Source organism: Ochotona princeps, chromosome 6 (genome assembly GCF_030435755.1).
Source record: "Ochotona princeps isolate mOchPri1 chromosome 6, mOchPri1.hap1, whole genome shotgun sequence".
NCBI lineage: Eukaryota > Metazoa > Chordata > Mammalia > Lagomorpha > Ochotonidae > Ochotona > Ochotona princeps.
Genome location: NC_080837.1, coordinates 87096855 through 87121153, shown reverse-complemented (window position 1 = coordinate 87121153; position 24299 = coordinate 87096855). Strand labels below are relative to the sequence as shown.

General features: G+C 50.9%; 1 protein-coding gene across 9 annotated transcripts in view; it reads right to left on the bottom strand.

Moving 5' to 3' along the window:
- AKAP13 (A-kinase anchoring protein 13) overlaps positions 1 to 24299 on the bottom strand; it is a 119093-nt gene that overhangs the window by 63034 nt on the left and 31760 nt on the right. For 5 of the 9 annotated variants that reach the window (XM_058666604.1, XM_058666605.1, XM_058666607.1 and 2 more), the window contains 4 exons: positions 17130 to 17205; positions 11696 to 11805; positions 2725 to 3098; positions 724 to 777 (listed from right to left, as the gene is read on the bottom strand). In XM_058666604.1, coding sequence (XP_058522587.1) covers positions 724 to 777; positions 2725 to 3098; positions 11696 to 11805; positions 17130 to 17205 — 614 coding nt within the window. The remainder of the gene's footprint in view (positions 1 to 723; positions 778 to 2724; positions 3099 to 11695; positions 11806 to 17129; positions 17206 to 24299) is intronic. The other 4 variants (XM_058666612.1, XM_058666606.1, XM_058666608.1 and 1 more) reach the window with 1 other exon arrangement.

Below are 24299 nucleotides of genomic sequence, written 5' to 3'. Positions count from 1 at the left end.
AGGTCAGTCAACAGTGAACAACAGTTCACTATGACACCACAGTCCCTATGACAAGGTCATCCAGCCCTAACATGAGAAGCTAATTTCTGCATTTTTAAACATTTTTTCCAAACAAAGTCATTAATGATTTATGAGTAATAAACATAAATGAAACTTAACATTTAGAAAAGTTGACTAACAACTCCAAGATTACTGATCACATAATTTTAGCTTCAAAACTTCACCCTAATAGAGAATCCAGAGGTTGAAAGCTTGACTCATGACTCTTGTTTTTACACCAAAGACAGGGAAGCTGCCAAGTGGCCCATCACCAAGGCTTTCATCACACCATGAAACAAAGTGCTGAAAGCAGTTCAGGGCCTGTGCCTGAGCACACAGGTGTCTCTGCCTTCTGGAATGGGAACAAAGTAGCTCCCCAGGACATCAGAGCAGTACAGCATGGACAGTTCCACCTCCCCTAGATGGGGGAGATCCTATCAGAGGCATCTGAACACAAGGGAGGGGCAGCCGGCAAAATACATGCAGAAAAAACCGTCAGCGGAGCCATTTCAAACAGTATGGACATCAGTGCTAAGTGCCTCAATTTCATTTGCTCAAATCAGATGCAAGAAAAGAAAATAAAAGAAAAATCAGAAAAGGCTGTGTAATGTGGCGAGCAGTGAAAGGCCTGTTAGTTTGCGCTCCGAGCAGAGGGTTAGTCCGCCAGGTCAGGGAGGTCTGTACCTTCTCCTATGGATGGGAGGTCTCCTGACAACATCCCCAAGAGCTCGCATTGAACTGAAAATGAACAGTGCAAGAGGTCAGTGCTTAGGTCACACACAGTGGGAAGACAGAAACAACACAGTGGGAAAAACACCAAGGTCCAAGTGTCCAGCACCATATGTGGGGACAGCCTCAAGGCCCCTTCGCCCTGAGGGGCCAACCAGGGGACACATACGTGTTTATTACATTATAAAAGCACAAAAATCAGAAAAAAGAACATTATTCAAAACTAGAAAAGGATTTTCTTACAACCTGAAAACCCAGGTAATATTACATATGATAAGGTTTAAGTCATACTCATGAACATGATCGTTAAAAACCCATGTCACGAGACAGTGAAATGACCAGAGCCTCAGAGTTCTGCTGTCACTTCCCGCTGCAGAGTATCACACAACCTTGGCCAGTTCAGTTACCCAAGTCTCCATTTCCTCATGCACACAGGAGTAAAATGTACCTCTGACAGCCATCGCCACACAGGGTCCAAAAGGTGCTTACAGAGAAAAGGGACCCTACAACCCAGGACCCTCCTGCCTGACTCCCTCCTCACCTAAGACAAGGAAGGGCACCCGGGAAGCAGCTCACCCTAGCCTCATGAGATTCTAGCTACAAGGGTCGTTCCCCACGTCCACTGACTTTCTGTTGTTGTGAATGTTTTAACACAAAGACAAAAACTGCAGTATGAATCAAACTGGGAATAGTCAGGACATTGGCGGACATGACACAGAGTAGTGGGCCGACCACACTGCACTCCTCTGCTTGTCATCATGCAGCCACAGTGTCCTGGGCCACAAGGCCAGAAGGCACAGGGTCAAGGATAACTACCTGTAAAGGGAAGGTGCCCTTGGGGCCTCATAACCTCTGCATCTCCAGGATACACAGTGGACACCCAGAGTGGGACAGCTGAACAAGAGTGGGCGTGCGAATGAATACTTGGCACTAGCTGACAGGCAGGACAGCCAGGATGTTTTTAGGACGCCAAGGAATTTCTAAACACAAGCAAAGAGGTCTGACGTTACGGCACAGCACAGGAAGCTGCTCCCTGCAGTGCCAGCATCCCACTGCTTCGAGTCCCAGTTGCTCCACTCCCGACCCAGGGAAAACAGGACAGAGGGTCTGTGTGCTGGAGCCCCACCAGCCGTGTGGGCTCAGAACTCTGCCCCCTCTCCACCTGTGGAGCAGAACCAAGAGCTCCTCTGAGCTGAGCCAGCCCCTCCTGCAGGTGCCATCCTGCCCTGAGCAGCAGCTCTGGAATGCACACTCTAAAGCAGAAAGCCACCTGCCCTGTGCGCAGTGGTGGCCAGGGTCCAAGTTTCCTAGAGGGACGAGGACTGGGTCACACAGAGTGGTAATACCCTGGATACTTGAGACTGTTTATAACAACTTAACAATGTGTAATGTGTTTCATGTCCCTTAAGGATTAAAGGAAGACGATGTCTGCTTAACGCATTCTGCGACACCAACAGATGGTTATAATTCTTAGGAAGCCTTTTAAAAAAATGAAGACTTGTTAAGACTACAACTTAATTATTTAATTCAAAATTAACAGAAAACTATTCTTTGCAGTGTTTTCTGAGCACCAATTTTATGAACAAGGCTGACAAACATTGTCACTAAGGAGTGTCTATTGGAAGCACTTAACCATTACAAATAAGCAAAAAGAAAAACACTTCATTTTATGGGTGAGAAAATCAAAGCGGAGCGACTAGCCCAAGGGTCCATCCAAAGAAGTCAGAGCTGGGATGGGGACAGGCATCTTCCTGACACCAAGCCCTGGGCCTCCCGGCTCACCTCCCCAAGCCCTGGGCCCCTCATCTCACCTCCCCGAGCCCTGGGCCTCTCATCTCACCACCCCGAACCCTGGGCCTCCTGGCTCACCTCCCCAAGCCCTGGGCCTCTCATCTCAACTCCCCCAGCCCTGGGCCTCCCGGCTCACCACCCCGAACCCTGGGCCTCTCAGCTCACCTCCGCTGGTTCATCTCTGCATCACTGGTTGTGTTCTTCCCGGGGCCCCAGCTGTGCCTCCGGAAGGGGGATAGTGGACGCACAGAGCCCCTTAGCAGCGAGCGGCCGGCAGGCACGTCGGTGATGCTGTCCAGCTCCTCTTCCTCTTCCACCTCACCATGACCACCAGGCTCCTTGTCCCTTGCGCAGCCCTCTGCTCCTAGTCCAAGGGGGTTGAGGCCAGCAGCGCCCAGCTCTTCTCTGGGCCTGTTCGGTTCTGCAGTCAACGGGGCAGACACATCACCGCCTGGAGAAGAACGCTGATCCCGAGAAGTGGTGTCCTCGGCTGAAGCGCTGGGTCCCAGGACATCGCTGGCTGACTGCTTTCCTGCAGGCTGCCACAGACAGAAACATGGTTGGTGCTAACAAGAGGGCCAAGCAGGTAGGTCCAGTTATTTAAGGCCACACAAATGGCTTCCCAGTAGAGCCCCAAACGGCAGCAACGGAACTGGCTTCAAACACATTGATTTTTACAAAGGAATTTATTCAAGAGGCAGAAAAGGACACAGCTTCATTCTGCTGCTTCATTCCCCACACACCTGTGGCGGCTGGGCTGTGTCATGCCAGAGCCAGGAGCCAGGAGCCCAGGTCTCCTTGTGCTGTCACAGCCTCTGCACCGGCAGAAAGCTGGGGTGGCAGCCAGCGCTCACCTTGGACACTCAACATGCATGTCCTGGTCAGTGGCCTAAGTGGTAGGGCACATGGCCACACCAACAACAGTGTTCTTAGAAAACACAACTGTGGCTGGATGTGCGTGCACCTGACCTTCAGGGATATAGCAGTCAAGGTCCCCTCCTCCCACCCTCTTCCAACACCACTAGAACTACTCCCACCATACTGGGTTTTCACACAGAAGACAGAGAGGCAACATGGGAGGTCCAGGCCTGGGCTCTGGACTGCTACAATAAAAGAACTCCAAACCAGCAGTGTGTCAGGGCTAGTATCTCCATGACCTTTGCTGAGAACAAAGCAGGCAGCTGGCCTCAAGGTAGGGAAATCCATCTTCGACACTGTGCAACTGCTCTGCAGGGCCCCTGCAGACACATGGAACAGCTTCACACGACTGCAGGCTGGCTCCTGGACCGCACTGGCAGGAAGTTATCCATCATGGCACTGAGGACGGGCTAAGGGCCGTGAGGTCCGTCACATACAACCGTTAGCCTTGGGTCCTCAAGAAAGTGCCACTCCCCTGTCCCCTTGTTGTCCCCTGGTCAGGGTAACCTAATGCGCTCCACTTCTACTCAGACATCAGAGTCTCAGATGGAGGGCAGACGGCATGGCACCTCGGAACGTGGGCACTGTCTTAGTGCCTTCCCCACGCTCCCTTACAGGACCAGGAATGGGGAAAGGAAGGTGCTTCTGTAATTTTTTCACAGTGTTTTTGTAATGCCCTGATTAGGCTGACTCAAGGTCAAGGGTGATGAAATCCAACACTGGTACAGTGGTACAGCAATGGGACGCACTGTCTCTGCCCATACGGGCATCAGTGTGTGTCCCAGCTGCTATCCTTCCTGACTAGCTCCCTTCCAGGGGCCCACGAAGAGCTGTGGAAGATGGCCCAATCGCTGTGTCCCTGCATTCACATGGGAACCCGGACGGAGCTCCTGGCTTCAGCCCAGCTCAGTCCCAGCCACTGTGAAGAGGGAGGCGGCGACCTCCTGCTCTCTCGCTCTTCCTCTCCCCTCACCTCCTTTCTCTAATTCTTTCGGAATAACAAATCTCTTAAAAAAGTGAAAAAATGATGATACTTCATAGAAAATCAAACTAATCCATGGAAGCTAACACTCTCAGTTTTGGAGCAGTCACTTCAAACGTTAACTGACGCTTCTGCTGGTTACCCCTCTGGGTCTGAATCTCACTGGCTATTCTTCCCCACTCCATGGAATCTGGTTCCTAGATTAACTGCTTATGAGACAATGTGTAAACAGAGGCTGGAGGGGAGGGGAGATTAGGAAGTGAGGCCCAGACAGTCCATTCCACACAACTGGGTATGAACTTGGGGTTGACCTCCACTTGAACTGCAAGGCTGTGTCATTCAGTCGCCTGGGAAGAGCAAGACCTCAAAGCCAGCGCTCCTGTTGCTGTGCCTGCTCTGTGTACGCTGGAGTGCACATGGGCCAAGAGGGGGGAGGCCTCGCTCTGACGTCCACTGTAGGTGGTCTCTTTAGGAGAGTAGGGGCGACACCTGGGCAGACAGTCCCAGGAAGGCAGAGGCAGCGATGGGGGAATGTGGTGCTCCTGCCGGCCAAGGCACTCCTACTTAGCCAGGACTCCAAGGCAGGCATGGAGCATACAGCTTTCAGAGGGCAATCAGCTGTGACTTCCAGGCTCTCCCATCTCCCACACAATGGGAAGATAAACACGCCACCATGCGTTGGTGGTAATTTCCTCCAGCAGCCTTGAGACAGGAACCCTTAGTTACCTCACTTTCTCTCTCTCACAATAGCCCCACTGACAAGCAGAATAAGCATTGACACCTCAAACGTGTGGCAAGACAACTTGAAAGCACGTCAGCCAGGCAAGTCAGCAATGCAACCGCAGCTGGGACGGCCATGTGTCTCTCTTACCCCCCCATGCTCTCTGCAGCTTAGAACTGCTTCCTGACAAAAAGCCACCTCTAGACTCTGGTCTCCAGCCCTGCCAAGGCACTGCCTTCCAAACACACCCAGCTTGCTGCTCTGGGACATCACACACACACTCACCAAACATCCACCCTGTTGCAAGATGCTGTCAGAATGAGAAAACACTTGGTGACCTGCTTATGCACAATTCGTTTTTAAACCTATTTCATTTATTTTACTTGGAAGGCATGAAGGCAGACAGCCGTCCACTGACTGATTCTTCAGATGCTGCACCAGTTGAGGTTGGCCAGGCCAGCCCAAGAGCCAGGAACCCGATCCTTGCATCTGCAGGACAGACAGCATTTCAGAACTATTGAAACCACATCAGGGACCCTGGGATGACATTGGGTGGCCGCTCCCCACCCGAGGTGCTGAGGCACCTGGGAGGCTGGGTGCAGTTCCTTGCCTTCTCTCTCCCTTTCCCCCAGATACAAGAAGGAAAAGAAACTGTGGACACAAACGCCTCACCCATTTTCCCCTGGCCCCAGACCCTTCCCACCCTAAGCAACTAGGTAGACATTATCAAAAACAGAATTAGGAAAAAAACAGATCTTCCGTTCACTGGCTCATTTCTCAAGTAGTTGCAATTGCCAGAGTTAAGCCAATCTGAAGCCAGGAGCCATGGACTTCCTGAGGTCCCCCACGCGGCTGCAGGGTCCCGAGGCTTTGCCCCGTCCTTGACTGCTTTTCCAGACCACAGGCAAGGAGCAGCCAAGCTTCCAAGCAACTCAGCAGTCACAAAATGCCAGCCCCGAAAGTTTGTATAATCTTAAATGTATTTATTTCCGTCCCTAAAAGTTATTATTAAAGGTAATTTCCTTTAAAATTTGCTACTCTCTTGTCAACACTGTCCACCCAGCTGAGGTCCTGGGATCCTGCACACATGGAGCCCCGACTAGGGTGGGGCGGGAAGTTAGGTGGGTTTCAGCTTCCTGGTTTTTTTTCCCTGTGTCCACAGGGGTAGAGGAGGAGACCACTGCTCCTTTCTGTCACACTAAATCAGCACCCGGAGAAGGACGATGGTCGTAGGATGACACTTTACAGACCTTGATGTGGGGAAGCGTGTTTGGAGGGTGTGACCTGAGCGGTTTGATAGTTCTGAGAAGTTGTTGCTTTTGTTGCTCCATGGTGGAGAAAATCTTTCGGGTCCATTGATGGACAAAGCCCACCTCGGTGCATCCACACACTCAGGAACACGCTGCAAAATTTGGCCGGAAGAACTGTCCAACCTGTTCTGTTGCCACCCTATGATGAAGCAGTCGGCATTCCCTATTGGTCCACATGAGCTGGCCATCATGTTCCCCATGCGCATCCAGACAAGCTGTCCACCACAGAGGCAACAACCACCGAGGAGGCCCAGTCCCGACACAGGCAGTCAACCCAATGTCATGCCATATGTCCTGTGATCAGACGCTAGGGGTGAGTCCAGTGGTCTAGTTGGGGAATCCCCCAAGAAACCTGACCTGGGGTGACCTCAGACCTGACACAAGCCAGGGCAGCTTCAGTTTCAGCCTGCCACTCACAACAGCTGACACGTAACGGTGGATGCAAGCTGTCCAGTCAGTTCCGTGCCGGCCCAGCCAGATCACTACAGACCCACTGCTTACATACCAGCTGATGCCATGGCCTAATCGGGGTGCCATCCAACAACCCCCACCGATCCACCCCATCCCCAGCCCACTCAGCCCTGGTTCTCGCACATACCAGCCTTTGCTTCAGTTCAGCCGAGTTCAGCCTGCATCCCATCTGGTTCTTGTGCACACCCATGGGTGCTACAGCTTAGCTCAGCTGGGCCTGCCCCCAGCCCTGGTTCTCGCACTCACCAGCAATAGGTACAATCTAGCAGGGGAATGCGCACAGTTCTCCTGCATGGCATGCTCCCAGCCATGGAACTTGCATCTACCAGGGGATACTGCAGTCCAGCCTGACATGACTTGCCATTGGTGCCATGGTCTAGCCCAGCTGGCCCACACCCATTCTGGCTCTCTCTCAATGCCAGGGGTATTGGCAGCCTAGCCCAGCCTGGCCTACCCCTACTCCCAGCTTTCATGCTTACCAATGGAAGCAGCAGCCAAGCAAGGGAGTCCCCAAAGTTCCCTACCAGGTCTGCTCCCAGCCAAGTCTTGCACATGTGGGTGGGCCCAGTCCAAAATGGCTCATCCCCAGTTCTGACAATCAGCAACAGATGCCACAGTCTGGCTCAGCCCATCCTGTCCCAGTCCAGCTCTTGCCAAGGAGCACAGCACTCTAGCTTAATCTGGCCCACCCCCAACATGGCTCTCATGTGACCCGGGGGTAGTGAAGCCTAGCCCAGCCTGTCCTGCATCCATTCTGTTTTTTGTTTTTTTTTGTTTTTTTTTGTTTTTTTTTTTTTTTTGAGTGCCAGTGGTTGTTGAAACCTAACCTACTCTGGTACACCTCCAAGAGTCAGCCCACACCCACACTAACAGGTGCTACAGCCTTGCCCAGCCTGGTCCATTCACAGTCCCAAATCTCTCACTCACTAGCAGGAGCTAAGTCCAGCAAGAGAGCCCCCAGAACTCCCCTTCAAGGTCTGTTCCCAACCCAAGTCTTATGCATACTAGCAGGTGCTTCAAACCAACCTGGTATGGCCCACTCACAGTTATCAGCTCTCTCTGGTGGGTGTTGAAGCCTAGTTTAACCTGGCTTGCCCCTAGACCTGGCCCACACGAATTCTGAGAAGTGCTGCAGCTTTGTCTGGCCTGGCCTGCCCCCAGCTTCAACTCTTAATGCTCCACAGTGGGAACTTAGTCTAGCAGGGGAGTTCCCTAAGTTCTCCTACCAGGCCTGCTCCCAGGCCAGTATCCCATGGATGCTGGTGGGTGCAGCAGCCCTGCCTGGCATGGTCTCCCCTCAGGCCTGGCCTGTGCATGTGCTAGTGTGTGCCGCAGCCTGGCCCTGCATGCCTCCTCCTATCCCTATTTCCATGAGTGTCAGCTGAGTTCTGTCAGCCTGTCACTACTCCAGCCCTCTGTGTAAACCTGCAGGCACTCCAGTCCCAGAGATGAGCCCACAAGTCACCCACAGGAGGTGCCCCTAGATCCTGTTCTCTTGGGTTCTGGCAGGTGTTGTGACTCACCCCCAGTTATGACACTCACAGTAGGTACTGCCACCTAGGCCAGCCAGGTGCTGTCCCCATCCCACCTTTGGCATGGGCTGGCAAAGCATTACTGTGGGGGTTGGGGGGAGCGCGGAATGTTACCTGTCTGCTGTTGGTTCACTCTCCAAACGGCTGCAATGGCCAGAGCTGGGCAGGTCCAAAGCCATAAGCCAAGAGCCTTTTCTGGGTTTTCCATATGGGTACAGAGACTCAAGACCTTGGGCCATCTTCTGCTGCTTTCTCTCAGGCCATTAGCAGGAAGCTGGATGGGACAGGAACAGGCACCCAGATGGGGTCCTGGCCTCACAGCAGGCAGCCGTCCCAGGCAGGCCACACTGCTGGCCCTTGCAGCAACAGCTTCTGTACACGTCAACTATTCTTCTGCAGAGAAGAATGGCCTCGATCATCTGTATTTAATAATCATACCTGCCAGAAGGATCTCAGGACCAAGCCTCATTTACAAAACAAAATCTAAATTTTAAGCCGTTAATTTTTAAAGGCCTCAGGAACCAGAAATTGTCATAAGTGTTACAAATTGAAGACAGCGTGGCTCCCCAAACTCACACAGATGTTAAGGGTTGACCGATTCCTCTAACCACAGTGTCTGGAGGGGTGAGTGGCTGGGGGTGCCCTCGGAAGGTGGTTCCTGTCTCGGGGGCGGGGGTCCTCAAGCTGAGTCTGGCCCAGCTTTTCGGGGTGCTTCCTGGAACCTTGTGTCACCCTCCACAGCTACTCTGCCAGGGTCACCCAGAAGGCTGCCTGTTTCTGAGCTGAAAAGCTCCAAACTCTAAGACCAAATAACATTTTCTTTTTCAGAACCTGCTCTCCAAAATTTTGGCTAAGGAAACAAAAAGCTAGCTAACATGGTAAGAACAGCCTCAGAGCTCGGCCCAGCCCCTGAGGAGGCGCACTGGGAAAGGTCAGGACCATCACTTCTGGCCGCCCAGCAGACCTCAGCAAGGCCACAGGAAGTGAGGTCATACACCACTCCGTGCACAGGAAACGATGTTGTCACGCCTCGGCTCCAGGAGGCTTTTTAGACAAGAAGAGGGTTAGGGCCTGGGGAAAGCCAAGGGCATTCTTGCCCGCACACGTGGATGAGCACTGAGGTACGGATGACCTCGGAGGTAACTGATGGCCTGCCTGCCAGCACCAGGTGACTAGACAAACCACTGAATATTAGATTTTTCAAGGCTGAGCTTGAAAAGAACACAACAAGATGACCACTTTTAGAGCCGGGCCCAGTTCCCAAGCTCACTTCTCCTCCGCCGCCCAGGGCCTAGGAGTTACTGTCTGCCAGCGTGTACACAGACTCGGTTCAGGGCCTGCTGCCTGGAAACGCACGCCAGCCTTGGGCCTCTTCCTCCTGCTCCTTTCACAAGGGAGCCCCGGGTTCTATAAAAATGTTGCAGAAAGCCTGACTGCCAGGCGTTTCCGGAGCTCGGGCCTGGCAAGGCCAACGTCCTCGTGCCCGCCCGCAGAGCTTGAGGCGCACCTAGCCTTTCTGCCTCACCCTCAGCACTCCAGCAGGAAATGGAGACCAATCTCCTCTGAGAAGTATCCTGCAGCTCGCCGGCTGTGCCTGGCCGGCCTTCCCACAAATACCTGTGCAGGCACCACTCCCTCGATGCCCACAGTAATAAGCACTTGGAAGCCAACAGGCTCTGCAGGGCCAGGAGGCGGCATTTCTTGGGAAGGTGCTGCCTTCACTTTTGATGAAGTTGTTGCCATTTCAATTTTCAAACATACATAAATATCTAACAGAATTCCACTATGTGTGATCCCATTTCAGTAACTATCAATGATTCTATTTTAAAGTTGGAATTTTGAGAAAATCTCCAATCTGTTGATTTCCCCCACCAAAACCAAACCAAACAAACAAACTAGATGCTTCTGAGGACCAATATCTTCAGAACAGCATTCCCTCTAGTGGGAACAGAAAACTACATTAAAAGCTTCACCATCACAACAGTAATTATTCAAATCCGATTTCATTTAAAAATACCAGCTTTGGCTTTCATCAGTAGCTCTAGGGAAGCGGAGGTCTTTGCAATGCGAGGTGTTTTCACAGGCCCTCTGAGAGCCAGTTCCACAGGGAACAGGTGCAGAAAGCCCAAGTCACAGCACAGACCTTTGCACAGCGCCTGCGAAGGCTGTGTGCCCAAGAGGATTACGAGCTGCACAGGGCCAACCAACGGACGGGAGACCAGAGCTACAACCTGGACCCCAGTGGATGAGCGGCCAGCCACATGCACGCAGGCTCCAGCAGCTTCTAGAACACACTTCCAGAATCCAGCAGCACTGCTGCACCGTGAGCTCCCCGGCACTGACTTAACCAGTGAACACAGATGCTTGCAGCCTGTTTCCACACCACCGTAAGCTCGGGGAAGAAGTGCTCTTCAGCCTTGCTCAAGCAGCCGCAGGAGACCTGCACCATGTCCACTGAGAGCCAACCACTCGGACACGCTGCGTACTACCAGCTGCCCTGCTGCGCGCAGGAAAGCTCTCTAGTCTTCGGGGTCAAAGCAATTTTCTACAGGCAGAAACTCAAGAAAAAAGCAAGCAGCCAGTCCCCACTGACCTTCTCTTAGCCCTCCTCCAGCTGCATGCAAACGTACCAACAGGCTTTCGCTAGGGATAAACGTGGTTTGCAAGCAGAGGTCTAGAAAGTTCAAATTAAGCAAGATGCAGGGGTGATTATCACTACTCTGAAATAGGCTTTAGACCTGAGCACATTAACCAAAACGGTTCCATGGTTAGTGAACACCATGGCAGCACGTTGGCCAGGCTGCGGCCCTCTGCCCACTGTCACCTGACTCAATTCATCCCAAAGGAGCCCTGCTTCATTTAGACTTCCATGTGAGTTTCAAAAGGTGCAAATAAGCATCCATGACCTTGCAGAAGATAAACGTGGCCACTGCTTTTCCCAAGTCTTGGCAGGTTGAGTTACCCTCCAAAGGAAGGGTTTATAACCCTCTCGGGATGAGGGGAGCCTGCCGAGCTGGCTGGGTCCCAGCTCCTTAGGGGAGGGACACAGAGCACAACCAGCACACATCAGAGGAACAAGGCAGCAAAGGGCGAGGGCACACCGCGAGGCAGGCCCCGCCAGTGCCTGCGGCACGAGGACGCTGTCCACACTGCTAGGGAAGGCCGGAGGGGACAGCAGCACCCAGGGACGCCCCGCCAGTACCTGTGACACGAGGACGCTGTGCACACTGTTCCTGCGGGAGGGCACAAGCTCGGAGTCGCTCCCGGATGCCCACACGCTGCCCAGCCCCACATCCAGGAAGTCCTCACACTCTGGAAGAGAATTATTCAAACAATACTTAAAAAGGAAAATCCACTCTCTCTTCACCCCAACAGCCAGCTCTTCAGATCCTTCTTCCGCTTCTTCCCCTTTTCCATCCATGCACCCATCAATATTTCTTTTATTTTACTTGTTTAAACCCTAGGAATCATAAAGGCATGACATATTCTGCCCATATTTAGGTATGTAAGTGGAATGTACCTATTGAGGAGCCACCCCCAGGTAATTAGGGAATTTTTTTTGGGGGGGGCTACCAAAATCTGAAGTCCATCTCTAGGAATGACCACGTGATGGGAACTGTAGTCACTTCTGCCACCCCAACACCACAGGATGCGGCTGTGTAGTGGGACAGAGTCTGAGAGACAGCGGAGTCAGGAGGTTACAGTCTTCTGACAGAACGTGTAGCAGTATGAAAAGTTCTGTTACAAAATAGGAACATTTCTATCTGGAAACTTGTGACTTTATCAATAAAACACAAAGGGGAGGGTGCAATGGGTGAGAACATAAGGTTCCTATCTTATTAAAGGTCTTCCAAGGAGAGCCAATGTGTAAGCAAAGGAAACTTCTCTGCAGTTCAGGACAGTGGGGCTCGGCCCTCGGAGAGCACTGGGGGAGCCCCAGAACTTTGGCTCATGAAATCTGCTAGACATGAGCCTATTCTCTGACAAAAGGAGATGTGACCTGGAGGATCAGAGACCTGGTGGGTGGCCACCAACTTCCAGGGAAGCCCTGGCCAGAGACAGGACACAGCAAATTCAAGTACAGCTGACAGTATAAGACAATGGCAAATAAACAAAAAGTCACTAATAATTTAAGTCTCCATTACCAGACGTGTGCCAGAGTTTAACACGGAGGTGGTGCTACCACCATGTGCTACCCAACCTAGCCCTCCCAGGCCTCAAAAGATCTGCTGCTAGGTAACCAGGTCACAACAGTGCCAACAGCAGGGGTGGGCCAGTGTGCAGAGGGCCTCGAGGCGACGTCCACAGGAGAGGTATGGGTCAGCCATGGATTCCCTCTTCTGTGGAGAGCAGAGTGGCGCCCACCACGTGAAGCTGCCATGCCTGACCACAGCGCTCTGGCCCAACAGGCTGTGCGTCCACATCATCAGAAGGGCTGGAGCAAAGATTGGCAACAAGGCCAGGGAAGTGCAGATTCACCCAGCTAACTCCCAGCAGGCCTGGATTTTCAGAATGAAGGCAGAAACAGACGTGTTCCAGGAAACCGGTCAACTTCACCCTTCTCCCACATTCTGCATGACGACCAAGATGGACCTATCACGCCCCCTCTGCACTCAGGAAATGCTTGTGACTGGCTGGGTAACTCCAGCTCCTCCTCAGATTCTGATGATGTACATAAAAGGGAAGATAGATGACCCCTGGAGACAGGGCTGCGCAGCACCCTAACACACATCAAACTCCGGGGACCCCTCCATGAAGACTGGGCAGCCCAGCACCCTAACACACATCAGGCTCTGGGGACGCCTCCATGAAGACTGGGCAGCCCAGCACCCTAACACACATCGAACTCTGGGGACCCCTCCATGAAGACTGGGCAGCCCAGCACCCTAACACACATCAGGCTCCGGGGACCCCTCCATGAAGACTGGGCAGCCCAGCACCCTAACACACATCAGGCTCTGGGGACCCCTCCATGAAGACTGGGCAGCCCAGCACCCTAACACACATCAGGCTCTGGGGACGCCTCCATGAAGACTGGGCAGCCCAGCACCCTAACACACATCAGGCTCTGGGGACGCCTCCATGAAGACTGGGCAGCCCAGCACCCTAACACACACCAGGCTCTGGGGACCCCTCCATGAAGACTGGGCAGCCCAGCACCCTAACACACATCGAACTCCGGGGACCCCTCCATGAAGACTGGGCAGCCCAGCACCCTAACACACATCAGGCTCTGGGGACCCCTCCATGAAGACTGGGCAGCCCAGCACCTTAACACACATCAGGCTCTGGGGACCCCTCCATGAAGACTGGGCAGTGCAGCACCCTACCACACTTGAGCTCTGGCGTCCACTCCTGCAGAGCTGCGCGGTCATGCTCTCACCCTTGGCTTTGTGCTCTCGCTCACTTAGAAAGTGCTCTCACTTTAAAAGACAAGATCCCCACCACTAATTTGTTTTTTTCTTTTTCTTTTTAGCTCCTGCCACTATGGCAGGAGGTCAGGGGTTTTTTGGTTTTTTGTTTTTGTTTTTTTGTTTTTTTCTTCTTTCCTCCCGGCTCATGGCAGGAGGCTTGGGTTTTCTCTGCCGCCATGGCAGGGGATGAGAGTTCTTTCTCTCTTGAAGCCCCCTCCCATCACTAGGACAGAGTCTCTCTTCTCAGCTTTTCTGATAAATCTTGCTTTAAAACTAAAAACAAAGAAACAAACCAACAAAACAAAGCACTTTCATTTTGTATTTCCCCCACTTGTTCCTCATTTCCATACTGAAAGAAGGCAAGGACTAGGTACACACTCCCACTCTGTGTGTTGAGGAAGTGTGGAAAGAAACTGCCCTGATTGCAGTTATTAACAGTTAATAACTGATAAGCAATAAATTATTTGCCATGAGTCAGCCACACTGCTTGGAAGACGGGGAGAAGCGGCCTTTGCCAAGATCACGGATCACTTGTCAGCATCAGCTTTTCTGCTGGACAGCTGGATGCAGTGTGAAGTATCCAAACAGAAACTGGGGGGGGGGGGGGCACTGGTGGTCACTAGTTTTTTCTGGCAGAGACAAACCTATTAGACAGTGTCAACACAAAATTACAAAATACAAAATAGAAAGCAAGGGACTAATCTGAAAATATTTCCATTGGAAATGATCTCAGCCCATTTTGGTCTTGGTTCCAGTATTTCAGGGCGTCAGTTCAATGGGAACAGCTCTGTGTTTGCAAAGCCTGGAAACGATGGGCGCTCTGGGGGCTTTCTCTGCATTTCACGGAAGGTGTGGCAATTCAGGCCGTGCTGGTGGATTCCTGATCTCTCTACTCCTTCCCCATCTCCCCACAGGAAATCAACACCCCATTCCGTGGTTGTGGGAGGACAGCGGGACTAGCCAAAAAGAGAAAGGGCTGTCACAGCACCCATGCCCGGCGGCTTGCTGTCCAGCTGGCAGCCCAACCGGCCACGTCCAAACTCCAGAAAAAGCTCAGAGCAGATCTGAGTTTCACTCTGCAGGAACATTCACTCCAGCACTGCTAGGGACCACAGTCCAAGGGGGGCTGAAAGTCCGCAGGGTGAGAGAACACTACCTGCAGGCTGGGGAGGAGGGAAAACAGAGAGACCTGCGGCCACTCTCCAGGGGAAAGGGAGTCCCCAGTGTCTGGCTGTGGCATTCTTCCAGCATTCCACGTGAGAGCCAGTGGAAAGAGTCCGGGGTGCTCAGATCCACCTGGCCTACCTCTCGGCCCATTTCACACAGAGCAGGGGAAACCCCTCCCAGGAAAGGAGATACAGAGGCAGTTAGACGCAATTTATGCATGCATGAACCAGAGCTCTCATGCTCCATCTCCCACCTTGATTTTTTCTTTAAGATTTGTTTATTCTTATTTGAAAGGCAGGATTACAGAGAGAAAAAGGGAGACAGAGAAAGAAACTGATCCATACATACTCTGGTTCACTCCTCAAATGAGTACAACTGCTGGAGCTGAGCTATCCACAGCCAGGAGCTTCCTCCAAGGCTCCTACACAGCACAGTGGCCCAAGGACTTAAGCTAGCCTCTGCTGCTTTCCCAGGCTGCAAGCAGGGAACTAGATCAGACATGAAGCAGCCAGGACATGAACTAGCACCCATATGGGATGCCACTGTCAGCAGGTGGAGGGTTCGCCTGTGGGTCGCCACACTGGCCCCTACATCTCCCCGCTTTCAAATAAATTAACACACACACACACATATTAAAAAATAAATTCCTCTTGGGCGAAAACCTTTTAGCAACATCTCTTGGACTTTGCTTAATCATGTTAAACACAATTCCATCTTGTGTTTATCCAGCACTAAGGCAGAAAAAAAGTGATTTTGAGAGGCACGCATCTCACTTGGTCTAATTCATTGCTCTCTCTTAAGAAAGTGTTTAGAAAGCAAAGCAAGAAAGAAAAGCAAACTTGGAAAATACTGGAGGATTCACAGACTGCCTGGAACTGAAACTGCGGGCTGCAAGTTCAGACGCAGGATCCAGTTGCTGAATTCCACAAAACTCAAGTTTTAAAATCAGTGTAAAAAGACTAAATTGTTTATGCTTGGGACTAGGGTGTGGAAGGGGCCTAAAGCATTCAAGATTATGCTCCGGGAAAAATGGTCAGTGATTCCAAGAACATTAAACAAGAATGGGTTGGGATACTTTCTTTTTTTTGAATATTCAAAATTGTGAGGCAATCTCATTTAACTCTTTCTCGGCAGACCTGACTGCTGGAGCGGCTGGGAGTGACAGCACTTGCGGGAAAAGCCTCAACCTGCCCGAGCATCAAAACCACACTAACTTTTGTACTTCTAAGTACAAGACTCGCCAGGAGCCTGGATGGCAGAGGTGTCAGCTAAACTGAGAAGAGGGTCAGCCTTACAAAACGTCAAGACCAAACACACGCAGTTTCTAACGGCTCTCGGAAAGCTGAGTGTCAGTAAGAAGCCTCTCGGGGAGACTCAACAGCCGTGTGGCCTTAACACGCTGCAGCTGAGCCACCTTCGCGAGGCTGTGGTAAAGGCTCAGGGACACAGGGACGGCAAGGATTTGCTGAGTTAAACATATGGAAAAAACCAGAAGGAAAATCTCCAGTATTGCCCTGGCAGCTGTAGGAACCGGCACCTGGACTCAACTCACATTCACAGGCGGGACACAGCCCGCGGCAGCCAGCGGCCATCACTAATCCTCCTGGAGCGCCTAGAGAGACTTGGGTCCTGACAACACTCCCTTCATGCCATGGCTCTCCACTCCCACCATACAGGAGGATGTCCAAACAAGAACAGAGTTTGATGCACAGGCTGCAGCCCAACCGGGCAATCAGAATTCTAGGGCAGAACCCAGCTGGTCTCAGATAATCCCAATGTGCAGCCACGCCGGAGAGCTTGGCTTCAAGCCTCAATTGAGAGCACAGATTAGGAACACAACCCTTGCGCGTCTGCACAGACTCTGCAGGAGTCAGTGAGCCCCCAGCCCCATGACTCGCAGAGGCTCCTCTTACACTGTGACAACAATGCCCCAAACTGCAGGCCAGGCTCCCTTCCACGGGTTAGTGCTCCCCATGCAGAGGGCCGACGGATGCCCAAATCAAACGTGCTGTGAGCAGAAAACAGACACTGTAGACACGGGAGAACTCGGCTTACCTCCACCTTGCTCGGAAGCCAGCAGAGCCGCTGCATCAGGACACGGCTCGAGGGCGCACCAGCTTCCTTGGTTTATCTGGAAGAAAAGAAACGCAGGGAGTTCAGGCAGTGAAGTGCCTTGGGATCATTTGACAACTGCTTGAAGTTACTAGCGTACAAGTTTGTCTTCTTCATTAATGCCTTATAGAGTAAGTAAAATTACACTGAGAACAAAAAGCACTCCACAGTACAACCAAGAATCTACCCCGGGCTCTGACAGGACGGACAAAAGACAAGCATGCAGGACAGCAGAAGATGCTCCAACAGAGGCTCATGGCGCATGTCAACAGCGAAACAAAAACACAGGTGGCCGATGAACACGAGCAGATACTGAAATACCTATCTCATGTTCTACTTTGTAGGCTTGTGTTGATTGCTAAGAGTTCTTTATTTGAAATGTAGAATTGAGAGAGGGACAGGCAGGAATGGAGAGGGGGAGAGGGCCGAGGGATGGGGAGATGGAAAGAGGAACAGAGAGAACCTTCATCTGCTGCTCCGCTTCCCAAACGACGACAACAGCCCAAGCTGGGATCAGGGGCTCTGGTTCTCCCACGTGGCAGCTGGGCACCAGCGCTCGGGCCACCTTCATCTGTTTTCCCAGGGAGCTGGATCCCAAGTGGAGCAGAAGGGACTTGAGTTAGCACCCACACGGGAAGCTGTTTTACTGCTATACCACAGTGCTGACCCCATGCAGCATGGTAAAGCCCCACCTGTGGTTCGGACATCCTGTATGGAGTGCCAGTTCAAGCCTTAGCTCCTCAGCCTCAGCTCCAGCTCGCTGCTGATGCTCCTTGGAAGCACAGAAGAGTGGCCCGTGTGCCTGGCTCCGGCCACCCACCGGAGAACTCCAGAGAGGTCTGGGCCACCCTGCATGTTGCTGCCATGTGGGGAGTAAACCATGCCACTGCTCATTCTCCTTCTCTCTCTCTCTCTTCCCTTCCTCCTCTCTAACTCTGCCTTTCAAATAAGGAAAAATAATTCAAAAAAATATTTTCAGAATCCCGTATCATAGGAACCCCCTGCTGAGAGTCTGACCCCTGATGTGCTGTTCCCACACTGCATTACCACCAGCTCCCCAAAAAAGAAACAGGCGCAGAGGGGCCACTGGAGTACACATCGAGAGAGAGAGAGAGAGAGAGAGAGAGAGAGAGAGAGAGAGATTGACTGAGATTGATTCCATCTGCTGGCTTGCTCCCCAAATGGCTGCAATGGTCAGAGATGGGCTGGACCCGGAAGCTTCTTCAAGGTCTCCTATATGGGTGCAAGGGTCCCAGCATTGAACCATCCTCTGCTGCTTCCTCAGGCCATTAGCAGGGAACTGGGTCAGAAGTGGAGAAGCAGGGACACAAACTGGCGCCCATGTGGTGTGGGGCACCACAGATTGAGGCTCTGCCTGCTACACCATGGCACCACCCAATTCCCAATCACCTAAAAACGGTCACACTCCACGTTAGCTGTGCAATAATGCAATTCTTAAAGCACTATTCAAGGTAGCACTCTGCTCTCAGAAAGCCAGCAGACATACAAAAAGAGACAGCGTAATTTTCTGATGCACACATGGGGTGCCACATTCCGGGGCAACAACAAAACCCATCCTAAGATCTACAAATTGCGGCCTAAAACAGATCTCAAGTTTAGGAGAACTGAAATCTCAGAAAGTATGCTTTCTGACCACAAGAGTAACAGAAGCTGAAAACAAAAGATCTGTGGAAAAACCCCAAAGATTTTTAAAATATAACCCATGAATCAAGTAAGAACTATTAGAAAAAAAAAAGAAACTATTTGGAATTTAATAAAAATTAAAATACCACATACAAACATTTTGGGGGGATCCAACTAGGGCAGTGCTTGGAGCAAGACACGCAGCAGTGACAGCTACTAGAACAGAAAGCCCTGGGTCAGCAGGCCAAGCTGCAGCCTCACTACAAAGGGAAGAGCAAGTGGGACCAAAGCAGGGAAAGCAAGAAGCGGTGAGGCAGAAAACAGGAAAGCCCATCAACAAACACTAAAGGCAGAGCCCTGAGAAGGCAGTGACTCCAACACAATTTCAGCCGGACGGACCTCCAACAAGACACCCGGCAGGTCAGTGGTGTGACAAATCCTCCAGACACCACAGGGAAACAAACCTTCCCAGCGACAGGAAGTGCAAACACTCCATTAAGCTACACAAACCACTCCAACTCAAGGACACACACCTAACCTGAAAAGCCTGGCAGTTTCTGCTAAAAGCACTAAATTCATCATTTAAGATTCCCTCAACAAGCACTCCACATCCAGGCTTCAGCAGCCAACCAGCTTTGCACCAGCTCTGAGGGCAGCCAAGAGCCTCCGGGCCACCAGGGGCCCGACAGCCCAGCCAGGGGCGGCAGAACAGCAGAGGTGCAATGCCAGGGACACAGGTGCTGCAACAACAAAGCTGGCACTTCAATGATTATCATTAGGAGAAAAGAAACAAGTTGGCAAAATTTAACTTCTGTTTATGCTAAAACTCCAGCAAGAGCTAGGGGCAGAACAGAACTGCCTCGGTCTGAAGCGCACTCAGGCAGCCCTGCAGGAGCCGGCACACTTCCACCCAGAGCAGGAACAAGCCAGAGGGCCCTCCCACCACTGCGGTTTCAACGGTGGTCTTGTTGCTGTGGTTTTGGTCTGGGTTTGTTTTATATCTGCTTGAAGGCAGAGGCAGAGGCAGCCAGGCAGGCAGACGGGGACAGAGAGGGGAGTACCCTGCTATCTCAGGCCCACACCTGGGACAGCCGAGGCAGGCTGTGTGAGGTGGAAGTCACACGGTGGCACAGGTTCAGCGACCTTCAGCAGGAAGCTCTGTGAGAAGTGCAGTGAGTGCAAGAGGCACCAGGATTCAGCCTGCAACTTCAGGGCACTGCCCCAGAACACCTGCCCCTCCTCTGCTTCATCCAACACAGCTCAGGAGGAGAGGCACAAAACTCCCAGGATAAATGATGAACACAATTTAGCAAGACTGTCAGATATAAAGCTGATACTTCCCCTCAAACACAATGCTAGTTCCATATGCTAGCAGTCAATAATTAGAAATTTAAGTAAAAGTAAACGCAACAGCATTATTCCATGGTTTATAGACCAGGTCAGGATGGTGCAGTACAGACATGAAATTGGAACAGAATCTACAAAGAGACCCTTACAAATACACCCTTCACATTGGGGGGGGGGGGGACTGATCTTCCATCTGCTAGGTCATTCCCCAGTGGCCACACTGGTCAGGGCTGGGCCAGGTCAAAGCCAGAAGCCTGGGTCCCCACTGGGGTCTTCCACATGGATACAGGGCCAAGGACTTCAGCCATCTGCCACATTAGCAGAGAGTCAGACTGGAAGTGCAGTAGCAGCAGCAGCCGGGACTTGAACGTCACAGGAGGTAGCACACGTCCGCTCCACGTCTTCAGCAGCCCTGGCCCATTGACTGGAACACAGAAGCCAAATACAGCAAGGGGGGAAGAGGGGCCTATGAACAAGAGATGTTCCTTCAACTGAAACCAATACAACTACCACTTATAAAAATAAATCATTTAGCTAGATAAATGATCAAACTGTAACCATGAAATTTCCAAAAAAAAAATAGGTGAATTCTTTTCTGTGACTTTGCATTAGGCAAAAATTGAATAGATACTACCCATAAAACAGCATGAAAAATAAGAAATATTCAACTACACCTCAGAAGGTGCTAGTAGGCAACTGCAAAGATAACCCACAGAGAGGGAAAAAAATTTTTTTTTTTAATTTATTTTGTTTTTATTGCAAAGTCAGATATACAGAGAGGAGGAGAGACAGAAAGGAAGTGGAACTGCCGGGATTAGAACCGGCAACCACATGGGATCCTGGCGCATTCAAGGCGAGGACCTTAGCCACTAGGCCACGCCACCGGGCCCGGGAAAAAAAATTTTTAAAACACTAGCTGCTGTAGGACTGTATCCAGGGTGTTTTAGACCAAAACAAAACTCCTAGAGTACAGCTGTTACTACCAGGCTTTTACGATAGGCAAGAATAAGCATTTCATCATAAAGGATTTGACAACCAACAGGTGACAGTTAGCTATGACCACAGTGCACGCACACAACCACCAGGACAGCTGGATCGGAGACTGGCAGCACCAAGTGCTCACAGAGACGGGGAGGCCAGGCACGCAGACATGGTGAGACGCACGTCCAAAGGGCACAGCCATGCAAGCAGCAGCCCACAGCTCCGACAACCACAGACAACGAGCCACCCCCTCCTCAGAAATCTCAACAGATCGTCAGTCAGCTCTAAAGTGCCCAGCGTCCAGACTAAGTGTCGTCGAGTGCTGATGAACGAGGGAAGCATCAGCATGGACGAAACTCCAGAGCATTAGGCCAGGGGAAGGAGAGGCACTGGCCCCATCGGCAGGTGTCCCGTGAAGGATTTTCAGGGACTGGACTTGCTGAGGGGATATTAAGCTGCTGTGCTGACAAACACGTGCTACATGGGGTGAGGAAAAAGCAAGGGAGTATCTTATAAAAACTGTACCTGGGAGCAGCACAAACAAAAAGTAAGCTACTCCATAAAATTCACTCAAACTCAGAACTCTAACCCCACTCCCTGCCCACCTCTAGACCACCACCCACCCACTGTCTTCTGTCTCTAAACAGGCCCGTGCCAGACATTTCAAAGGAAAGGAATCACACAGTTTATGGTATTTTATGACTGGCACTTCACAAACCCATGCCTCAGTGTACATCAGTACTGCTCTCCCTTTCCTTCTGCTGCAGGTAACACCCCACACGTTAACAGGCACGCAGCCTGTGTGGCTATTCCCCTGCAGACACCTGGCTGTTTCTCCTGTCTGGCTGTGTGAACACATGTCCTCATTCCCACTGGAGAGGTATCTCAGGGCGGACTTGTGGGCCACACAGGGTAACTGCTCTGATGGAGTCCATGCAGTAGGTGTGTATAACACGAAGGTGTGAAGAGAACAGCTCCCTGACTGGCAGGGCCCGGGGAGCTACCAGCTGCTTAGCAGGGCTAAGTGGATTCATCTCTGACCACCTTGACGCAGTTTTCACTCCCCCTCGCATGGGCACTCAACCACCCCACTATGTAATCTATTGAGGCATTGTCTGCCCCTGTGAGATGGCTTTTACAACCAACGTGAGCTTAAGAGTTAATGTTACTGAGGATGTCCTGGTGAGTGGGCCTTTAACTACACTCAGGAGTATAATTAAGTCTGTGCTGTTTACCCACTGCCATAAAATCTGGCCCAGATATTTAGCATGCTTTCTGGGGAATGGCTTGATAAGAGGAACCCTAAAAGTTATCCTGTTACTGTGACCCTAAAGGTCATTCTGCTATGACAAAGAATATAGTTACTGTGACCCTAAAGGCCATACTGCTATGACGAAGAATATAGCTACTGTAACCCTGAAGCCTATCCTACTAAGGCAAAAAAATTTGGTTACTGTGGTCTTAAAGGTTAGCCTGTCCTTGCAATTCTTTAGAATATAGAAAATGTAGCTGTTTTAGTTGTTTTCATAAATTTTTAGCTAGAGGAAATACAGGGTGATTCCACTAACATCATAAAGATATATTTTTGATTATTGTTTGATCACTTAGGAAGTTGTAGAGCCTGCAGTTGTAGAGGAATGTAATGTTTATAACTTTTTGTCTTAGATCTTCATGTTTTTTCTCTCTTGATGTATTTCTCCCGTTTAGTGATAGATAAGTTGAATAAGAATTGTATTAGGAGTGTATTACTGCATAAGATGTTTGGTCTACTGAGAAACTCTTGGTTGCAACGTTGGAATGGATAATGCCTTGTTTAATACTGAAACAATTTGTAGAATTGTCTTTGGAAACACTCACTCATCCATTGTAGAGTTGAAACTTAAATAGAGTAACTTAGCTCATTGCTAACTGCAATTCTTTCCGCCGTTATTTCCCTTGCTTTAACAAACTGTGTGAGCTTACAGACCTAATGGCCAACTAATGTCAATAACCCCGATCCCCATAGACCAAGGCCCCAGACCTTTTAACTCATACAAGATAGGGGTCTGGTTGACACAGGAGGCGCCTAGGTTATAGTCCAGACTTGAGGAGAGCAGATGAAGACTGACAAGCCAAGATAAGCAAGGAATATGGAATCCTTCCTCAATCATTTCTCAAGAAGTTGTAAATTGTGCCCCCCTGAAGCTATGTCAATATGCCCCTAAGAAAAAACTTTGTACTGCTTCTGTATAAATAAAATGGACAGCTTTCTTGCTTGGTCCACTACGATCAAGGAATCTGGTGGTCCGTCTCCCTTCTTTCTCTTCACGCCTCATCCACGCACCCTTCCCGAGCTCCGAACCTCGGCCGGAGCTGGACTCCGGCACTGCTCCATGCCTTTAAGAACTGCCCACACATCGCAGGGTGGCCACACAATTGGACAATCTTGCCATGACCTGCCCACATCTGTCCTTGTTCTTGTCTGGCTTGTTGGTTACACCTCTCACTGGGGGGCAATGTGTGCCAGTTCATCCCAAGTGTGTGTTCTTTTGTTTTTCAAAAAACGTGTACTGATTGATTTCTTTATTCTTGTATTTCAAAGGCAAAGCAAAGGGAGGCAATAAAAATAGATCTTTCATTTACTGGTGTACTCCCCAAACAGCCCCCGATTGGGGCTGGGATGAACTAAAAGTCAGGGGTCAAGGGCTCCCCCAGACCTACAGGGATGGTGGGTCCCGGAGCACTCAGGCCTTCCCAGGCACACCAGCAGGAAGCTCCATCAGAAATGGAGCAGCTGGGCTGCCAGGTAGCACTCCAAGACACAATGCAAGGTTGTGGGGAGCGCCTGAACCCACTGAGCCTTGTTTCAAAAGCAATGATTTGCTTTAATGCATCACCAACTTCATGCAAATACAGACACTGAAGATATTCATCACACTCAGCTTTTCTTATTATTATTAAAAAGAATGTTGACTACTTGATGTATCAGATATTACGTCAAGCCTTGCAAGTAGAACAGAAACAAAACAGAAAACCCTCCTGTTCATAAAATATCTGAAATGATGCACAATTTAGCCAATCATTTACAACTATGGAAGTAGAATCTGTACTGTGAAGCAGGGAGACTCCACAGGCAGGCCTGGGAGACGGAGCATGCTTCCC